This window comes from Bombina bombina, chromosome 4, assembly GCF_027579735.1.
Source record: "Bombina bombina isolate aBomBom1 chromosome 4, aBomBom1.pri, whole genome shotgun sequence".
In the NCBI taxonomy this organism is placed as follows: domain Eukaryota; kingdom Metazoa; phylum Chordata; class Amphibia; order Anura; family Bombinatoridae; genus Bombina; species Bombina bombina.
In genome coordinates, this window is record NC_069502.1 from 792,501,637 (window position 1) to 792,521,449 (window position 19,813).

General features: G+C 41.4%; 1 protein-coding gene across 1 annotated transcript in view; it reads right to left on the reverse strand.

The window, feature by feature from the left end:
- Positions 1-19,813, reverse strand: part of LOC128657863 (gastrula zinc finger protein XlCGF26.1-like) — a 58,728-nt gene that overhangs the window by 25,675 nt on the left and 13,240 nt on the right. The window contains exon 2 of the mRNA XM_053712292.1: positions 18,137-18,268. Within this exon, the coding sequence (XP_053568267.1) occupies positions 18,137-18,268 (132 nt within the window). The remainder of the gene's footprint in view (positions 1-18,136; positions 18,269-19,813) is intronic.

A 19,813-nucleotide genomic window follows, 5' to 3' on the forward strand; every position in this document is an offset into this window, starting at 1 on the left:
GACCGATGTGAAAATTCTAAGTTGGAAAACTGGAATGCGCCCCCTAAAAATAAGGCCTTTTAGCCCCCTGAGATCCCGACAAACTTATTAATGGGTAGTATCACTGTACTCAGGAGATGCTTCTGAACACATATTGAGGTGCTTTTTGGCAGTAACACATAACAGGAACTGAGAATCCATGCCTAAAAAACGTGTGTGAAAAATAACACAAAAAAATGACTACCCAAAAGTTTGACAAAGACTGGTGGTTGAATTAGTGCATGGTAAGTGTTAAAATACCAGCATTTCAAATACCCTAGGGTGTCTACTTTTAAAAGATATATGGTTTGTTGGGGGTAAATTACATTGTCCAGCTTCAGAAATGTCCCAAATAGGACATGGGTGCATGATGACAGATGTGAAAATTCCAAGTTGGAAAACTGGAATGCGCCCCCTAAAAATATGGCCTTTTAGCCCCCAGAGAACCCGACACACCTATACATGGGTGGTATCACTGTACTCAGGAGATGTTGCTGAACACATATTGAGGTGTTATTTGCCAGTAACCCTTAACGTTCTCAGTACATGTATTCTTAAATTGCAATTTTGTCAACAAATCACCATTTTTTTCCCATCAAACTTTGGCATAGATCGGTGGTAAAATGGTTGCATGAAAAGAGTCAAAATACCCCAAGTTTAATACCTTATGTTGTCTTCATTTAAAAAATATATACATGTGAAGGGTTATTTAGGGATTCCTGACAGATATCAGTGTTACAATGTAACTATCGCTAATTTTGAAAAAAAAAAATGGTTTGGAAATAGCAAAGTGCTACTTGTACTTATTGCCCTATAACTTGCAAAAAAAGCAAAGAACATGTAAACATTGTGTATTTCTAAACTCAGGACAAAATTTAGAAACTATTTAGCATGGGTGTTTTTTGGTGGTTGTAGATGTGTAACAGATTTTGGGGGTCAAAATTAGAAAAAGTGTGTTTTTTCCCCATTTTTTCATCATATATATATATATATATATATATATATATATATATATATATTAAAATAATAAGATATGATGAAAATAATGGTATCATTATAAAGTCCATTTAATGGTGAGAAAAACGGTATATAATATGTGTGGATACAGTAAATGAGTAAGAGGGAAATTACAGCTAAACACAAACACTGCAAAAATGTAAAAATAGCCCTTGTCCCATACTGTGAGAAAATAGAAAAATGGTCTGGTCAGTAAGGGGTTAATATACGCTTATCACCTGTAGCAGTATTTTATTAGCCTTAGAAGCCACTGCCCTGCATTGTTCATTTGCCCATCTTTAGCTTGTTATCTATTACTACTCCCAAATCCATTTCCTCCTTTGTTTTGCTAAGTCTAGTCCAATTTAAATAATAGGTTGACTGCTTATGTTTACTTACAAAATGCAGAACCTTACATTTTCCAGTTTTAAATCCCATTTTACATTTACTTGCCCATTCTTTTATTTTTTATAAATCCCCTTGTAAGAAATTTTTTATCCTGCACTGACCTAATGACCTTACACAACTTTTTATCATCTGCAAAAATAGAGAGGTTGCTATTTAATCCTTGCTCCAAGTCAATAATAAATATATTAAAAAGAACAGGGTCCAGTACTGATCCCTGGGGGAATCCACTGATTACCTTTGTCCAATCTAAGTTATGATCCATTTACAACTACTTGTTGCTCTCTGTCTTTTATCCAGTTATTTATCCATGAGCTAACATTTTCAGCTATTCCCAGTCCCTTAATTTTGTACATTAATCTCTCATGTGGAACAGTATCAAATGCCATTGCAAAATCTAAGTATATCACATCAACTGATTCCCCTTTATCTATATTTTTACTGTGTGCAGAGCCAATAGCCAGTAGAAAAAGAACCTTCCATGACAACAATTTAATGTCAACTTCATGCATAGGCTCAAACGGAGTCTGTTGCAAAACCTTAAGAACAAGATTTAGACTCCAAGGAGGAGCTTTAGATCTAAACACAGGTCTGATCCTAGTCGGAGCCTTAACAAAGTACTGTACATCTGGAAGCTCCGCAAGCCTCTTGTGCAGCAAAACAGTCCGGGCCGAAATCTGTCCCCTCAGGAAAATGGCAGACAGGCCCTTCTTCAGTCCATCCTCGAGAAATAAAAGGATGCTGGCAACCTTAACCTTATGCCAGGAAAATCCACGCTCTTCACACCAGAATAAGTAGGTTCTCCACACCTTATGATAGATGCAACAAGTAACCGGCTTACAAGCTTAAATGAGAGTATCAATAACTCTCTCAGAAAAACCTCTCTTGGCTAGGACTAAGCATTCAATCTCCACGCAGTCAGCCTCAAAGAATATAGATTTTGATGAACAAAAAAACCTTGTTCCAGCAGATCTCTGAGACAAGTTAACTTCCACGAAGGAGATGATGACATCCCCATCAGAAATGCAAACCACATCCTTTGTGACCACAATGGAGCAATCAGTATCACTGATGCCTGCTCCTGCTTGATGCGGGCCACTACACAAGGAAGGAGTGGTAACGGCAGGAAAAGGTAAATTAGACTGAACCTCCAAGGCACTGCTAATGCATCTATTAGCTCCACCTGAGGATCCCTGGATCTCGACCCATATCTGGGTAGCTTGGTATTGAGACGGGAAAACCATGAGATCTATCCCCGGCATCCCCCACCTGTTGCATACCTCCGCAAACACTTTGGGATGGAGATACCATTCCCCCGGATGAAAGGATTGTCTGCTGAAAAAATCCGCTTCCCAGTTGTCCACACGTGGAATGTGGATCGCTGACAGCGAACAGGTGTGGGCCTTCGCCCACTCCAGAATCCAAGATACTTCCCTCATTGCTAGGGACCTTCTCATTCCACCCTGATGGTTGATGTAAGCCACTGAGGTTATATTGTCTGATTGGAATCTGATAAACTGGGACGAACCCAGAAGGGGTCAAGCCTTCAGAGCATTGAATATTGCCTGAAGCTCCAGAATGTTGATCGGGAGGAAGCATGCCTCCTGAGTCCACAGGCCCTGTGCCTTCTTGGCACCCCAAACAGCTCCCCATTCTGATAGACATGCGTCCGTAGTTACAATCTCCCAGGATGGTCTTAAAAAGGATGTCCCTCGGGACAGAAGATCTGGACAGAGCCACCAAGAGAGTGATTCTCTCGACCGGTTGTCCAGAGAAATCTGTTGCGACAGATCTGAATGATCGCCATTCCACTGCCTCAGCATGCACAGTTGCAACAGTCTGAGACGTAACCTGGCAAAGGGAATGATGTCCATGCTGGACACCATGAGACGAATCACCTTCATACACTGAGCCACAGAGGGCCTTAAGGAGGTCTGGAGGGCAAGACATGCCGAAGCTAGCTTGCAATGTCTCTGCTCTGTTAGAAATATCCTCATGGATATGGAGTCTATTATAGTACTCAGGAATTCCACCCTGGTGCTTGGTATAAGAGAACTCTTTTTTAGGTTTATCTTCCATCCATGTGATCGAAGAGAGATGAGAGATTCCAAATAGTCTTTCGCCAGACAAAAAGATGGTGATAGCACTAGAATATCGTCCAAGTAGGGAGCTACTGCTATACCCCGGGTTCTGGCAACGGCTAGAAGAGCCCCTAGAACCTTCGTAAAAATTCTTGGAGCAGTAGCTAGACCAAATGGAAGTGCTGGTCCAGGAACGCAAACCTTAGGAACTGGAAGAGGTCTTTGTGGATTGGAACATGAAGGTAAGCATCCTTCAGATCTATAGTGGTCCTTCTTTGGGACCACGAAAGGTTTGAATAGTATCCCAAACCTCTTTCTGCGATAGGCACCAGGACAATGACTCCTAAGGAGGACAGATCCTGAACGCTTTTCAGGTCTGGAAGACAGAATTGAGAGGATAAATCTGTCCTTGGGTGGATGAGACTTGAAACCTATCTTTTATCCCTGAGCTATGACCTCCAGGACCCATGGATCCTGCACATTCCCGAACCAAGCATCTGAAAAGAGCGATAGTCTGCCCCCTACACGATCCAGAGCCGGATCGGGGGCCACCCCTTCATGCCGATTTAGTCTCGGCGGGCTTCTTGCTCTGCTTGGACTTATTCCAGGACTGAGCCGGCTTCCAAGTACTCTTGGTTTGTTCGGGATTAGCGGAGGACTGTTGTCATTGGGATTTATCAGAACGAAAATTAGAAACTTGTCACTTAGACTTGCTCTTTTTATCTTGTGGTAGGAAGGCACCCTTGTCCCCTGTAACCGTAGAGATAATGGAGTCCAGGCCTGGACCAAATAAATTTTTTTTCCTTAAAGGGGAGGGAAAGAAGTCTGGACTTAGAAGTCATATCCGCAGACCAGGACTTCAACCAGAGCGCCCGACGAGCCTAAACCGAAAAGCCAGAAACCTTAGCATTTTGGCGATTAATCTGCATGTTTGCATCACAGACAAAAGAATTAGCAATTCTCAAGGCCCTAATTATTTACTGGATAACGTCGAGGGGACCCTCCACCTCGATTAATTCCGATAAGGAGTCGCACCAATAGGTAGATGTTCCAGCAACCGCGGCAACAACCGCTGCCGGTTGAAACAAATATCCCGTCTGTTGAAACATCTTTCTTAGAATAGTTTCCATCTTTTTATCCATCGGCTCTCTGAACGACGAGCTATCCTCAAGCGGAATAGTAGTGTGTTTGGCAAGCGTGGAGATAGTGCCATCCACCTTAGAGACGGAACCCCACAACTCCAATTGAGAGTCCAGGACCGGAAATATTTTATAAAATGAAGACGAAGGGGAAACGGAAGATCCAATTCTGTCCCTTTCGTTCTTAATAATGTTCGCCATCTTTACAGGCACAGGAAAAGGCACTACCCTGTCCTCGTAAACTCTGTCTAATTTGGCCTCTGGAACCTCTAATGTAGACAGGACTTCCTTTAGAAGAATACATAAGTGTTCAATCTTAAACCTAAATGCTGGTTCCTCCGCAGCAGGAGGCTTAGAGGCAGCAGACTCCGTCCCAGAAAGTTCATCCTCTGAAGCCTTAGAGTGCAATTCATCCTCGGATAACTGAGACAGTGCAGTTAAATCCAATAAATTACTTGATGACCCCAGGGCAGGAGAGCTATGCTTAACCTTTTGCTTGCGTTTAGCAGGGCAAGGTAAAGCACTTAGTGTCTCAGACACTGCAGTTTTTAACTGTTCTGTAAAATTTGGTGGTAAAAGGCCCCCTCCAGATGGAGGATCAAGCATGCTACGGGATGCAGCGTGTGCAGGAGATGAATGTAGGGTATGCACCTCATGGAACGGCGAGTCCTCAGAGGTGGATGGCTCAGTGTTACTAAAAGGGTTAACCTTCTTTGACCGAATAACATTGTCAAGGCACCTGGAACATAATTGAGAGGGCAGACATACCAAGGCCTCCTCACAATATAAGCAGGTATTACTATTTGGAACAGAGGGAGTACCCTCTAATAAATCAGAATCCTCCATAGCTTAAGCTAATGACAGCAGGATACAGAATTTCTCAAAAATGACACCTTTATACTCCCAATGGCTGGGGCAATCACCACTTCCTAGACCCAGACAATAGAGAGAAATAGTGTCTTCTCCAACAGCCAGCTCGGTCAGGAAAGAGGAAATTAAAGAGAGACCACTCCCGGTCACATGGTGCGCAAGGCAAGACTGCCCTTGCTATGAGAAAAAGCGTGCCAAGCTACAAGCTGCGCTGCCCTCAAAGTGAAAGTAAAAACCTGTGTGTTCCAGCCACATAACAAACAGCCTATGAGCCCAATAAAATCTCACACATAAAGCAGCATAAAATCAAAGCATCACATTTGATTAATCCCCACTGTTTAATAATCCCCCTCAGGAGATATTAACCCATGATTCTATTAAGATAAAAGGAGCCACACTGTGACCCTGTCTTCTTAGCGTTTTCAACATATGTAAAAATTGAAACGATCTTACCAGAATCCATGCTGTGAAACAGAAACACAGCCTCTCAAGTGTGACAGTCTTGTAGCATCGCTCCTGACATGGACTTGAGTGAGGAAAACAAGCAGGAAGTGAAACTCGTCAACATTGATTGCTTAGGAGCTGTTAGCAGGAAGTCTGGATGGGTTCACAGATGACTCTCCCTGCATCTCCCGGCATTGTAATTTATGTGACAACTCCACAAAGTTTACCCCATACAAAAATCTAGCTCTCCTGCCACCTTTGATTTCCTTTTTGGCAAAATTGAGATCCCGTGCAGTAAATCAATCATTGTTGCAGGAATCTATCGCCCACCTAGCTCCCCTGTGAATTCCATTTCGGACATAGCACAGCTCCTTAGTGAATCCATAACTCAAAACCCAAAAAGTGAAATTTTGTTTTTTGTAGATTTTAACATCGATTGGCTGAATCCAAAAAATAACAGTTGTCACTCGCTGTTTAAATCTTTGCAGCTAACGCAATTAATCTCCTCCCCAACTTGCCTAAACATCAAAAGCCATAATCATACCCTGCTTGCTCGACTGGATTCTCTCCACTTCTCCCAACCGAATCCAGGAGGCAGGTGTTCTCCCTAACAATTTCAGTGGCCACTGCTTAGTGTACTGTGTGCGCAAAATAAAGGCTATTAAATCCTCTCCCAAGGTTAAAATCACCAGGTCCTTCAAAAAATTTAATCTGCAATCATTTCTAAATGACATCAAGAACCTCCCCTGGCACAGATTAAACCTAATCCCAGATCTAGACTCTGCAGTTGAATTCTTTCAGTCTGAACTCCTACAAGTTTGGAATTTACATGCACTGCTGCGTATGGTGAGAGTAAAAAGGAGCACACTTGAATTGGATCACAGCTGACCTCATTCAAATGTACCAATTTCGGGATTCATTGTGGTCAAAGTTCAAGCATACTGGCTCTATGAATGATCACTTTGTATATAGAAAATGGCGAAATAAATGTACTAAACAAACAAAATTGGCTAAGGCACAATATTTCTGTGAAAATCTGCACAATAATATATCTAACCCTAGAAAGTTTTGGAAACTCATAAATAACTTACAAAATCCACCAATCCACTCCCAACCCTCCACTGTCAATGTGGATAACCAAAACCTGCAACTCCCCTTAGAAGTAGCAAATGCCTTTAACAATTATTTTGTCGGATGCTCCACCACCCTGATTGACAAACTAATAAATGGCACGCATCCTGAAGCTACAAATGTGGATCAGGCCCCACTAAAACAGCAAAGACCCAATATAGAAAAGTTCAATTTTAGACCTGTACCCTTCAATGTCGTTAAGAAACACCTCAATAATCTAAAAATGAAAAACCAGTCAGGACCTGATCAAATCCCAGCAATGCTGTTGAAGCTCAGTGCGCCGGCAATTGCTAAGCCTGTCACAACCCTAATTAACGAATCCTTGGGGTCTGGATAAATACCCAAACTCTGGAAAATGCAAGAGTAGTGCCTATTCATAAAAGTGGGGAGTTAACCTTGGTTTCTAACTATCGTCCTATATCATTGCTCCCTGTATTGTCAAAAATCTTAGAAAAATGCGTCCATATGCAATTATGCGAGTATTATCAACTTTCTAACTATCTGACCCCTGATCAATCAGGTTTTAGACCGAATCACTCCACTGCAACTGCCCTCCTAAAAGTTTGCAACAACATCCAAACTGGCATGGAACAAGGAGACCTAACTGGAGCTATTTTCCTTGATTTTGCAAAGGCTTTTGATACAGTGGACCATGACACACAACTTCTCAAACTAAAAAACTCTGGTATTGCTGATCGCCCGTTAACCTGGTTTAAATCATATGTATCGGATCGATCACAATATGTCTCTGTGTCTAACAGTGACTCCCTCCCTCTCCCAGTCACGTGTGGTGTTCCCCAAGGTTCCATTCTCATACCCCCTACTATTCACAGTATTTATAAATGATTTGCCTAATGTCTGCAAATCCTCAACTGTACACATGTACGCAGACGACACGGTAATCTATGCAAACAAATCTGATCTGCCGCAGCTTGAAGCAGTGCTCCAAGACCAGTTCACAGAGGTAGAAAAGTGGATCTCGAAAAACAAACTCTTCCTAAACACTGACAAAACGGTCACAATGATCTTTGGAACGGGACCTAAAATACAAAAATTACAAAATTCCCATCTTAGCATCAAAACAAAATCCAATTGCACGCTGACCGCAGTCAACTCTTTTAAATACCCCAATCTATCTTTTGGATTCCACATAGAAAAACTTGCCTCTAAACTTTATCCAAAACTAGGTGCCCTGTACAGAAACAAATCTTGCCTCAGCCCTACAGTAAAGGAAAAGATTGTACAGCAAATGCTGATACCTATCTTGGATTATGGGGACATAGTATATGCACCTTCTCTGCAAACTCACCTAAATAAACTAAATACGTTATATAACTCGTTCTGCCGCTTTGTGCTACGATGTAACTACAGGACCCACCATTGTGACATGCTAAAAGAACTAAACTGGCTGTCGCTGGAATCCAAATGCACTCTCCATCTTTCCTGCCTGGTCTTTAAGAGCCTTTCTGGGAAGCTCCCACCCTACCTGAGCAGAGTGCTCTCCCCTGCTATTCCCACCTCCTATAACCTCCGATCCAATAACAGCACATTATTTAGCTTGCCTCAATACAAAAAGAAAGCAGCTCGATCCTCCTTTTCCTACAGAGCGCCACAATTATGGAATGACCTCCCTCACACTTTAAAAACTTCCCCAAGCCTAAAATCCTTTAAGAGATCCCTCTATACATATCTCAAAACAGAATGCACCTGTCATGGTTGATTAAATATTTCGTACCTGCTCTATGTTAAATGTTTGCCTATATTGTGTATTATTATTGTTTTTGTATTTTATTGTACCCTATTGTATCAATGCAATGTTTTGTGGTCCCAGGACATACTTGAAAACGAGAGAAATCTCAATGTATCCTTCCTGGTAAAATATTTTTGTCAATGCTCTCACTGAGAGGCTGACAAGACTACTTAAAACTCCAGTCCCATATCGAAGGGCAGATACCCTCCCAAAGAAACTACTCCAAATCTTCTGACATTTCTCTGCCAACTTCCTGTAATGAAAGGCAAGGAATGACTGGGGATGAGGGAAATGGGGGAGGTATTTAAGCCTTTGGCTGGGGTGTCTTTGCCTCCTTCTGGTGGCCAGGTTTAGTATTTCCCAACAGTAAGGAATGATGCCGTGGACTCTCCTTATATTAAGAAGGAAATAATATTTATTAGCTTCAGCATTAATACTAAAGCCATCATATTATATATACAGTATATGTCTTGTAATTATCACTGTATGAGATTACAGCATCTTTTAAGATAAGGAGAGTCTAGCACCGAGCCACCTGTGTTAATTGAGCCCTGTTCTACCCTCAGTACAATGGGGCACTGCCTTAGCGAACATGCACATAATTTTATGTTACTATCTCCTCAATGTGTTTAAAGGGACACTAAACCCAATTTTTTTCTTTCATGATTCAGCTAGAGCATGCAATTTTAAGCAACTTTCTAATTTACTCCTTTTATCAGTGTTTCTTCGTTCTTTTGCTATCTTTATTTGAAAAAGAAGGCATCTAAGCTAAGGAGCCAATTTTTGGTTCACAACACTGGACAGCACCTGTTTATTGGTGCTGTCTAATCTGTAAAGACAACCCAGGTTGTGAACCAAAAATGGGCCGGCTTCTAAACTTACATTCTTGCTTTTCAAATAAAGATAGCAAGAGAATGAAGAAAAATTGATAATAAACGTAAATTAGAAAGTTGCTTAAAGGGACAGTCAAGTACAAAAAAACCTTCATGATTCAGATAGGGCATGTAATTTTAAACAACTTTCTAATTTACTTTTATCACCAATTTTGCTTTGTTCTCTTGGTATTCTTGGTTGAAAGCTAAACCTAGGAGGTTCATATGCTAAGTTCTTAGACTTTGAAGGCCGCCTCTAATCTAAATGCATTTTGATAGTTTTTCACCACTAGAGGGCATTAGTTCATGTGTTTCATATAGATAACATTGAGCTCATGCACGTGAATATACCATAGAGACAGCTCTGATTGGCTAAACTGCAAAGAACTGAAATAAGGGGGCAGTCTGCTGAGGCTTATATACAAGGTAATTACAGAGGCAGAGCGTGTATTATTATAACTGTGTTGGTTATGCAAAACTGGGGAATTGGTAATTAAGGGATTATCTATCTTTTAAAACAACAACAATTATGGTGTTGACTGTCCCTTTAAAATTGCATGCTCTATCTGAACCATGAAAGAAAAAATTTGGGTTCAGTGTCCCTTTAAAAGGACACTAAACGCTGGAGGCGGAGCTAGCCTAGAAAGGGAGAAGACGCAACTTGATAGAGCTCCGGCACACTTAGGCTATACAAAGTTATAAATCAACTGCTATTAGGTGTCCTATATGGGCACAAAGTTATCCTAACACACCGGAGGACTTGCTGATTCAATAGGTCAGGGCACTGACCATAATTTGACTCCCTTCCCTATCGGCCGAACTATCCAGCTCATCTGAGCGCGCTACTGCTGAAGGGGTAACCCAGAAGAAGATCGGAAGGGCGTTCTTACGATTTGCCCTATGCACAGGGCTCTGGAGTGAGTACACAGAGGGTGGCAGAGCCGCTGATGCTAGGCGGCATTTGAGAAGACTTAACAGCAGACCGGGAACTACTGGCGCGAACGGCGCCATTACTGTGACTGACGTCACGAGAAGGAGGCCTGTAGCAGTGTACTCGCAGTCGAGTAGTTGGACATTACACTACACTGCACTGAACCTAGGAAGCTATTCTTGTGGCGGTCTTATAGCCACTAGTCAGTATAACTTGCTGCCGTGGGGATCCGACTGGCTAAGCATTTCTAGTGGCATCGGCGGCAAACTAACTTTTTGTCCTGCTCCGGAGGGGGGGTCGGAACTCCGATCCGGAGCATTGTGATTAAGGAGCAAGCAGGTAGTGAACCAAGAAGAGGGCACTGAAGAACCCCCCTGCAAAATTGACTGCACCTGAAATAGTGTAAGTAAACCGGGAGGTAAACTGAGCCTGGGTGGTGGATAAAACGTTGTGCAGCTGGACGTTCTCATACTAACTTTTCTAAACTGCATATTTATCTGCACCCCACTGTAAAATCGAACCTCCTGAACAATTCCTAACCCCACATCTGGGAGAGACTTATTACTGACTGCTCCTAATCATCCAACTACTGACTTAAGTGCACAGCAACCACCTTTACACGACACAGAGTATTGGCATCAGATAAGTGCAACATAAACCAACAGACAGCTTTCCTACATTTTAAATAAAGTATTGTCTGCCTGATATAGCCTAAAGAATTACTTGCACCTCCTAGACCTATTGAGATAACTTTTATGAGGTTGTAGTGGGTTCCATTCACCCTACCTAAGATCTAAGCATCTGATATAAATTGCTCAACACTACCTGCTGCTGATTTGATGCATCAATCTATTGAGTATACCTTCCACAATTTTTCACCTCATATAAGCAACATGTAGCCTACGACAACAGAAGGGGGGGACACCTGCTTCGACATATGCTGCAAAGGAGACTAAGCAAGACGCTGCCGGTCACTTAAATGAAGAAGAACAGCTAACATATAACCATACCTTAGTGAGAGATTTTACCTCCCCCTTTCTCTCTCCTTTTGCCTCTTTTTTCCTATTGCCTCAACTCCCTTAAAATATTACCCCACCTGGGGAGACTATCGCTCCTAGAACTGTGCTCCACCATATCCTGAGACAGAGAAAGACAAGGAACTTTTTCACCACCCTAAACTACAACAGTGACCCCTCTTTCTGGCGCCACCAGAGTCAATATCTGCTATATTTAACATACCAAAGCAATGGCGACCAGGAGAGGAGGGAAGGGAGAAAAAATAACTAACCCAAACACTCCTTCAACAGTATCTTCCTTTTTTAAAACCTCTCAATCAACCAAAATTAATAAGGACATGGAGACAGACGAAGAATTAGATCAACCCTCACAACCATCCAATGTAGACCAATCCCCTATTACTAGAGCGGATCTGCACTCCCTAGTGTCCAAAAAAGACCTAACGGATAACTTTGAAAAGCTGTGGGAGAAGATAGATACCATACACACGACAGTGACATCCAGTCTTGCTGAAATTAAATCTGATCTCACAGACATGGGAAACAGAATCGACATATTGGAAGATCAAAAAGATGCGATGGTGGAAAATGTAGATGAAATAGCGCAAACTGTCTCTAACCAACAACAGCTCCTACAGGACATGCAGGATAAAATGGAGGATTTAGAGAACAGGAGCAGAAGAAACAACATTCGGTTAAAGGGAATCCCAGAAGATGTCACAAATCAAAACATTCCAGCATATATTGCACAACTCTTCAGCCAGATAACAGGCTCACCCCCTGAGTACACATTCCACGTGGAGAGAGCACACAGAGCTCTTAAAGCTAAAACAAAGAATGGAATACCCCCAAGAGATGTGATAGTTAAATTGACATTCTTTCCTGATAAAGAAAAAATACTGCAGGCTTCTAGGAAAAACCCCACCTTTAAATTTCAGGGAAACATAATACAATTTTTCCAAGATCTGAGTCTGCGCACCCTACAGCGCAGGGGATCACTGAGACCACTAACTACCATCTTACGCAAACAGCAAATCCCTTACAGATGGGGATTCCCCTTTGTCTTAAGCATCCTCAAGGACTCTAAAACCATAAATATTAAAAATCAAGAGGATATCCCGGAGGTATGTGACTTACTGGGCTTGGAGCCACCGACCCTCCCGGAACAAGATTTACCACCACCACGGAAGGAACCCTCAGGGAGCTCCAAAACCCAAATAACCTGGCAGAAGGTTAATAATAAGAGGCAAAAAACCAGTGAACCCAGAGACAAAATATCGTGAATTTTTTTCTCCCCCCTTCTTTTTTTTTTCTCTTGGGTTCCCTCTCATACAACAAGAGACTTAGAGAAAGGGGAAACCATAAACATTCTTCATAGACATGAGACCTCAACACTTGAGCATCATTGACCGCCCTTTGGAACTAACCCCCACCAGCTATCTGAACTACATGAGATTAACACCATATCATGGACAGATATTATTCTTCCATCACTTATCCTAGCTGGTTGGGGGGTAGATGCACTCTGCGATTACTCTCGCCCTGCTAATATCTCAAAGAAGTGGACAGATACCCCCCACTACCTAAGGTTGAGTGGCTATCACACAACCTTTAAGATGCCCTCGGGCACTGTTAAGTTGTCCCATTGTTAGGGACCAGTTATATATTGACTGTTTAATATGTTGTTATTTACTCTTTGCTCCTCTTTTTCCCCCTCTCAGCGATCCCTCCGAAATAAAGGCTCATAAACTACAACCCGCTACAATGGACCAGAACTCCTGGGGTAAGATAATTCATTGTCTAGAATACATGTACTTGCATACTCCACCAATCATACATATGCAAACCTACACAAACACCTATGAATAACAAAATCAGACTGATATCTCACAATGTTAGGGGCCTCAATACTGATATTAAGCGAAGGATGGCAATGAATCAGTATAGGGCACTGAACGCCAACATAGTGTTCCTACAAGAAACACACTTTCTTAGAGACAACCCCCCGAAATACTGGACAAAGCAATTCACCACACACTACCACGCCACAGCACCCAAGAAGACTCGAGGGGTGTCTATCCTGATACATTCTTCGGTAGGGTTCCATCATGACAGCACACTAGCCGACCCTGAAGGTAGATACCTAATAGTGAAGGGACGCATCCTGGACAGTGAGGTCACCCTATGTAATATATATGCACCCAATGATAACCAGCATACATTTTTTGCCACTGTGGCCCGACTCTTGACAGGTTGGTCACAAACTAAGATTATATTAGCAGGAGACTTTAACATAACTATGACCCCTATTCAAACCCCACATATCAAAACACTGACTCCTAAACATCACAGACACAACCGCATTATCAAAGACATACAAGACTCATTTGCACCACACACTCTTAGGGACACATGGAACACGCTATATGGTACTACCACAGACACTACCTTTTATTCAGCTGCACATGACTCCTATACTAGACTAGACTACATCTATACAAGCCAGATACTGCTGCCCATGTTACGAAGCTCGAGCATACACGCTTGCGTGTGGTCAGACCATTCCATAATTTCGGCTGATCTAGAGGGATTAAGGGATATTAATAGAGCCAGGACTTGGACATATGACCCCACCTTGCTGAGATCCAACCAAGACCATAATGACATACTCCGTGCCATGACTGAATTTTGGACTATTAACACCGACTCCACCACTAATCCTATGTACTCTTGGGCTGCTCATAAAGCAGTGCTTAGAGGTTTATTAATCCAACTCAAAGCTCAACATACCAAGAAATATAGAACCCACATAGCACAATTACACAAAGATATTGAAGTATTGGAGAGACAGCACAAATTGACCAAGAGTCCAGCAGCGCTGCGAGACCTACAAGACAGAAAACAATCACTAACCACACTACTAAATACACAAGCAGCAAGGGCGGCGCAGCGACTTAAATCGCAGTACTTTATCTATGCAAACAAGCCAGACAGATTTATGGCACATAGGATTAGAGAGAGATGCAAAGCATCAGCGATACCCTCAATAGAAACAGAGGGGGGCACACTAACCTCCCATCCCCAAGAGATAGTTGATACCTTTGCAAATTTTTATGGCAAACTCTATGACGGAGAAAAGGTGACTCACAATGCGGAGACAGTGACTCAAACAGGAAAATTCTTAAATGACTGCAGACTAACATCGCTTACAATAGAACAAAGAGACACCCTTGATGCCCAGATAACTCCTGCGGAGATCCTAGGGGCCATTAAAGATTTAAAACCAGGGAAAGCAGCAGGACCCGACGGTTTCCCGGGAGAGTATTATAAACTTTTCAAAAGCACACTTGTCCCTCACTTAACTAAGTTTTGTAATTTTATCCTAGAGGGTAATCCCATCCCCCGGGAATTACTAGATGCAAAAATAGTAGTTATCCCCAAACCAGATAAGGACCATAAAAAATGCAGAAACTATCGCCCTATATCCTTAATCAATCAGGATCTCAAGATCTTTACAAAAATTTTAGCCAACCGCCTTAAACCGATCATGCCATCCCTAGTCTACCCTGACCAAGTGGGATTCATACAACATAGAGAAGCCCCAGATAACATCAGACGAGTGATTAACTTGGTTCACCACTTAGAAAAAACACAAACGCCTTCTCTAGTCCTATCACTGGATGCGGAGAAGGTGTTTGATAGGATAGACTGGAAATATATGTTTGCAGTCATGGAAGAAATGGGCTTCGGAGACACTTTTCTGTCCGCTCTGCGGGCTATTTACTCCAACCCACGGGCCCAGGTGACTTCGGGGGGGTACAGATCCAATTCCTTCCCCATACTGAACGGGACAAGACAGGGGTGCCCTCTGTCGCCCCTGTTATTCGCCCTCTGTATTGAACCACTGGCGGCCAAGATTCGGGGGCCATCCGGACATATCGGGAGTTCAGGCAGCCCACTCTGAATACAAAATCTCTTTATTTGCGGACGACATCTTGCTCACCATCACTAAGCCACTCATATCACTTCCTAATCTACATTTGTTACTGGGTGAATTTTCAAATATATCGGGATACAAAATAAATGTGGAAAAAAAGCGAACTCCTCCCGGTGGCCATTCCCCCACACACGCGGAAAATAATAGAACTCAACTTTGAGTTTCGGTGGGCTCCCAAAACAATAAGATACTTAGGTATCAATCTCCCGGTTCAGATGCAACTATTGTACAAATACAACTATACTCCGCTCCTCAGCCAATTCAGAAAAGATCTGGCAGGGTGGCGTATGTGTGGCTTCTCTTGGATGGGTAGAGTGGCGCTGATCAAAATGAACATACTCCCACGCATATTATACCTTTTTCTGGCCCTCCCCATCAAACTGATCAAAACAGATATTGTTAAACTACAGGCTGATATATTAGCCTTTATTAGAGGGCCAAAATCGGCCAGAATAGCAAAACAAGTGTCTGTAGGAGTAGAGCGGCGGGGGGAGTGGGAGCCCCAGATCTCTTGGAATACTATAAAGCGGCCAGACTAGCCCAAGACTCCTGCCTCCTGAGAAGGTCGGAAGAGGCCACCTGGGTGTTCCTGGAGATGGAACTGGGGGGATGGGAGGAAAGAGACTCGATTCTATGGGACGCACAAACCAATCACCCAGCTAAGACATACACCAAAACATACACTACGGACATGACTATAAAGACTTGGACACAGACACTTAAAAGAGCAGACCTGTTCCCGGAATTCTCTTTAATGATACCAATCAGATGCCTCTTATCAGGAGACTCTAGTAGACTAGTGACCAAATGGGAAAACAAGGGGCTTTACAGAGTAGCGGATGTAATACAGGGGGGACAATTACTTCCTTTTAGCCAGCTACAGACAAAACTAATTCCTATTAAGCTCCACTGGTACCTATATCTCCAGTTACGCTCCTCCTTACACTTATTCCTGAAAAACTCAAAAAAGGGACAAAATACGGTGTTAGAGACCTATGGCACAAGCCTCACAAGGACCAAACACAATATCTCTAAAATATACATAACACTACAGACACCTCCAAACAGATCTAAATCCATGATAATGGCAAAATGGGAGAAAGACTTGAACATAAGTAAGGAAGTACAGGAATGGGAGGAACTATTCCAAAGAGCTGATAAAGGGTTAATTAGCATGGATCTGAAGGAAAATGTTACAAAGACCCTATTCAGATGGTACTTAACCCCAGTGAGGACGGCCCATATACAACCACATAGCAGCAACCTATGTTATAGAGGATGCGGAGAGCTGGGATCCTATAAACACATGTGGTGGGAGTGTAGGGAAATACAGGGGACATGGCAAAAACTCTCCGCTCTCATTAGCCAACTACTAGAAGAAGAGGTTACACTCACTATCCAACAAGCCTTACTACACGACAACATAGATAGATTCCACAGATACATCAACACATTCATCAGAATTCTGTGCACGGTGACAAGGGTATGCATTGCAAAATACTGGAAGATAGGATCACCACCATGGTTAGAAGTATACAATAAAATATGCCACACCTACACTATGTATGAATACGCAACAGACACGCTAAACAACAGGGCCTCTTTTCAGAAGACATGGTACTACTGGATCAGTAATGCAACACTCCCCAGAGGAGAAAGAGCTGGCCGACTTAACCCCTAGAGGCTGGATTTGAATAACTTCCGTAGGCCTTGGAGGATCGCTGGGAGGGGGGACACTATTTCCCCCTCCTTTTCCCTTTCCCCCCCCCCTACCCCCCCCCTACCCTTTTCTGAAATCATTATGTTTGAAAAAGAATTTTTGAGGAAAATTATATACCTTAATCTAAATGTTTACTTATTTAGAATTTATCAACCTTGTTTTTTTGCTGTTTTATTACTGAGCAACAGTCACATATGATAATTATTTTGTAACAATCAATTTGGAACAACCTCCAGGATACAAAGACTCAATTTGGATGTCTCTGGATGTTGGTGCAGTGTTCCGGCACCCAATGCACACAAAGTTAGATCTCTTTGGGACTATGAAAGGTATTGGGATGTGAGGGAGGATGGTGGGGAGCATTGCTTGGGTACATTGGGATTATCATCCACTGTTATCTTGATGATTATGTTTCTGGAGAAATGGTTGATCAGCCTTTGTATTGTAAGTATACAAGATTTATGTTATCAATAAAAAATATTTAAACATAAAAGGACACTAAACACCTCTTGTTTTTGTGTAAAATTGTGCTTTGTCCCATGCTCCCTAGAGTGCACATGGTGCTGAGCGCATCATTAACAACAAGACTAAAGCAGCAGCTTAGTAAAAACTGTTATTCAGTAGCAGAAAGGCTGTACAGTGCTAGCACACTATTGACCATTATGTCCCTTTAAGACAATTAGATCCCTGAGGTTTCTGGTTGGTTAATGTAAATATCCCATTCTGATGACAAAACCAAGTGAAATGCATTTGATGTCCTGCTTACCTCCATGTGCATTCGGAAGGTCTGAGGTTTGGTTCTTGTCAGACATTGTCTTGTTCAGTACAACTGAATTTTTCTCCTTTACTCGTAAATGCAGTGATGTGTTTTGTACATGATCTTCACAGTAATAGGAGCCTAAATACAGAGAGAGGAGAGGAGTACATTTTATTGTCATAGGGGAAATTATGAATTATAGATGAGCATCACCCATAACTGAGAATTTTTTGTGAGTTACTGACACAAGTTATACTGTTTTTTTTTACAGCTAACCAAACACTTTAAAAAAAAATATTTTAGTGTACAAGAATACCCAAATATCATCAAAGGCCATCATATCAAATGCATTTTCATGACATACATATTATATTATAGGGAGGTTTCCTTTGCCTCACACACACACATAGAGCCCCCTCCCCAATATCTTATATACAGATATATAACATTATAGAGTGGGTCCCTCTGTCTCAAAACCCCTCCCCGGTACCTTAAATTATGTATATATATATATATATATATATAATGAGGCAAGATCTTGATTTATTTATAGACTAATTTACAAGTCCCCTCCTTATTGTCATTAGAAACATATCATCTGTCAGAGTCCATCTTTCTCCCTTATTAATTATTGCAGGTAGTCCCATTATCCCTGGGCACTTATAAATACAACAAATACCAACTAACGAGTGTTCACTGGTTTTACATATATTCTCTTATTTTTATTAACATTTTAATTTCTTTAATATATAGGTTTATTTTAGGTACACTTTATTATATAACTTTTTTTATTTTTATTATTATCAGTCCACCACAGTTTCTATACATCTATAGCACGACCTTTATGTGTTCCACCCTAGATAGTAATTATCTTTATATGTAAATCTTTAATTGGACCTATAGGATGTTATTACCATCATAGGCCCAATAGTTCTTTGATGTACAACTTAGGTAGCTCCCTAGGTGTCTTATAAATAGGTACACCTAGGATTCGGGTACAACAGGCAGTCCACAAGTATTTACTATATACACGCCAAATTAGAATTGTCCCCAATAAAGATTACCTTCCTCTACATCATTTCTTTACCATCTAGGAACCCAACAACTAGTTAGATCTTGTTTATGGGATAGCTAGTGTTCACAACATTAATGCCTTTACTACTCAGGTTGGCAGGAACATCATATTTCATACATTTCATATATTTCATAATTCCCCAAGTACCATATTAATTATGACTACCAACGCTGCCAATTTGTTAAACTCAAAAGTAAATTGAAATAAACAATTAATACACTTAGGCAGCATTTAAATACAAATTTAAATACACATTTATAAAAAAAAATAAAAAAAAACAAAACAAAATAAAACAAAATAAATTAAAACAAAAATTATTTTGGTTTTGGGTAGCGCCCAGTAGTAGTCATTAGAGAAAAAGTTTATTATTTTTTCTTAAATAATATGTTGCCATTTTTTTTATTTTTGTGCTTAGATATATGCTTTGTATGTTAAAATTGCAACTTTGAAAAAATTCCCTTCCTTTATTATTATTTTATCACTGCGGTGACTTTAAACATTGTTGTGCTCTTATCCTTATCAAATTTGTGCATTTAGCTTTTAGAAACACTTCACCACCTTTTAACCTTATTATAGAAATATATAATTATGTCAATTTTTTAGACTCAGAT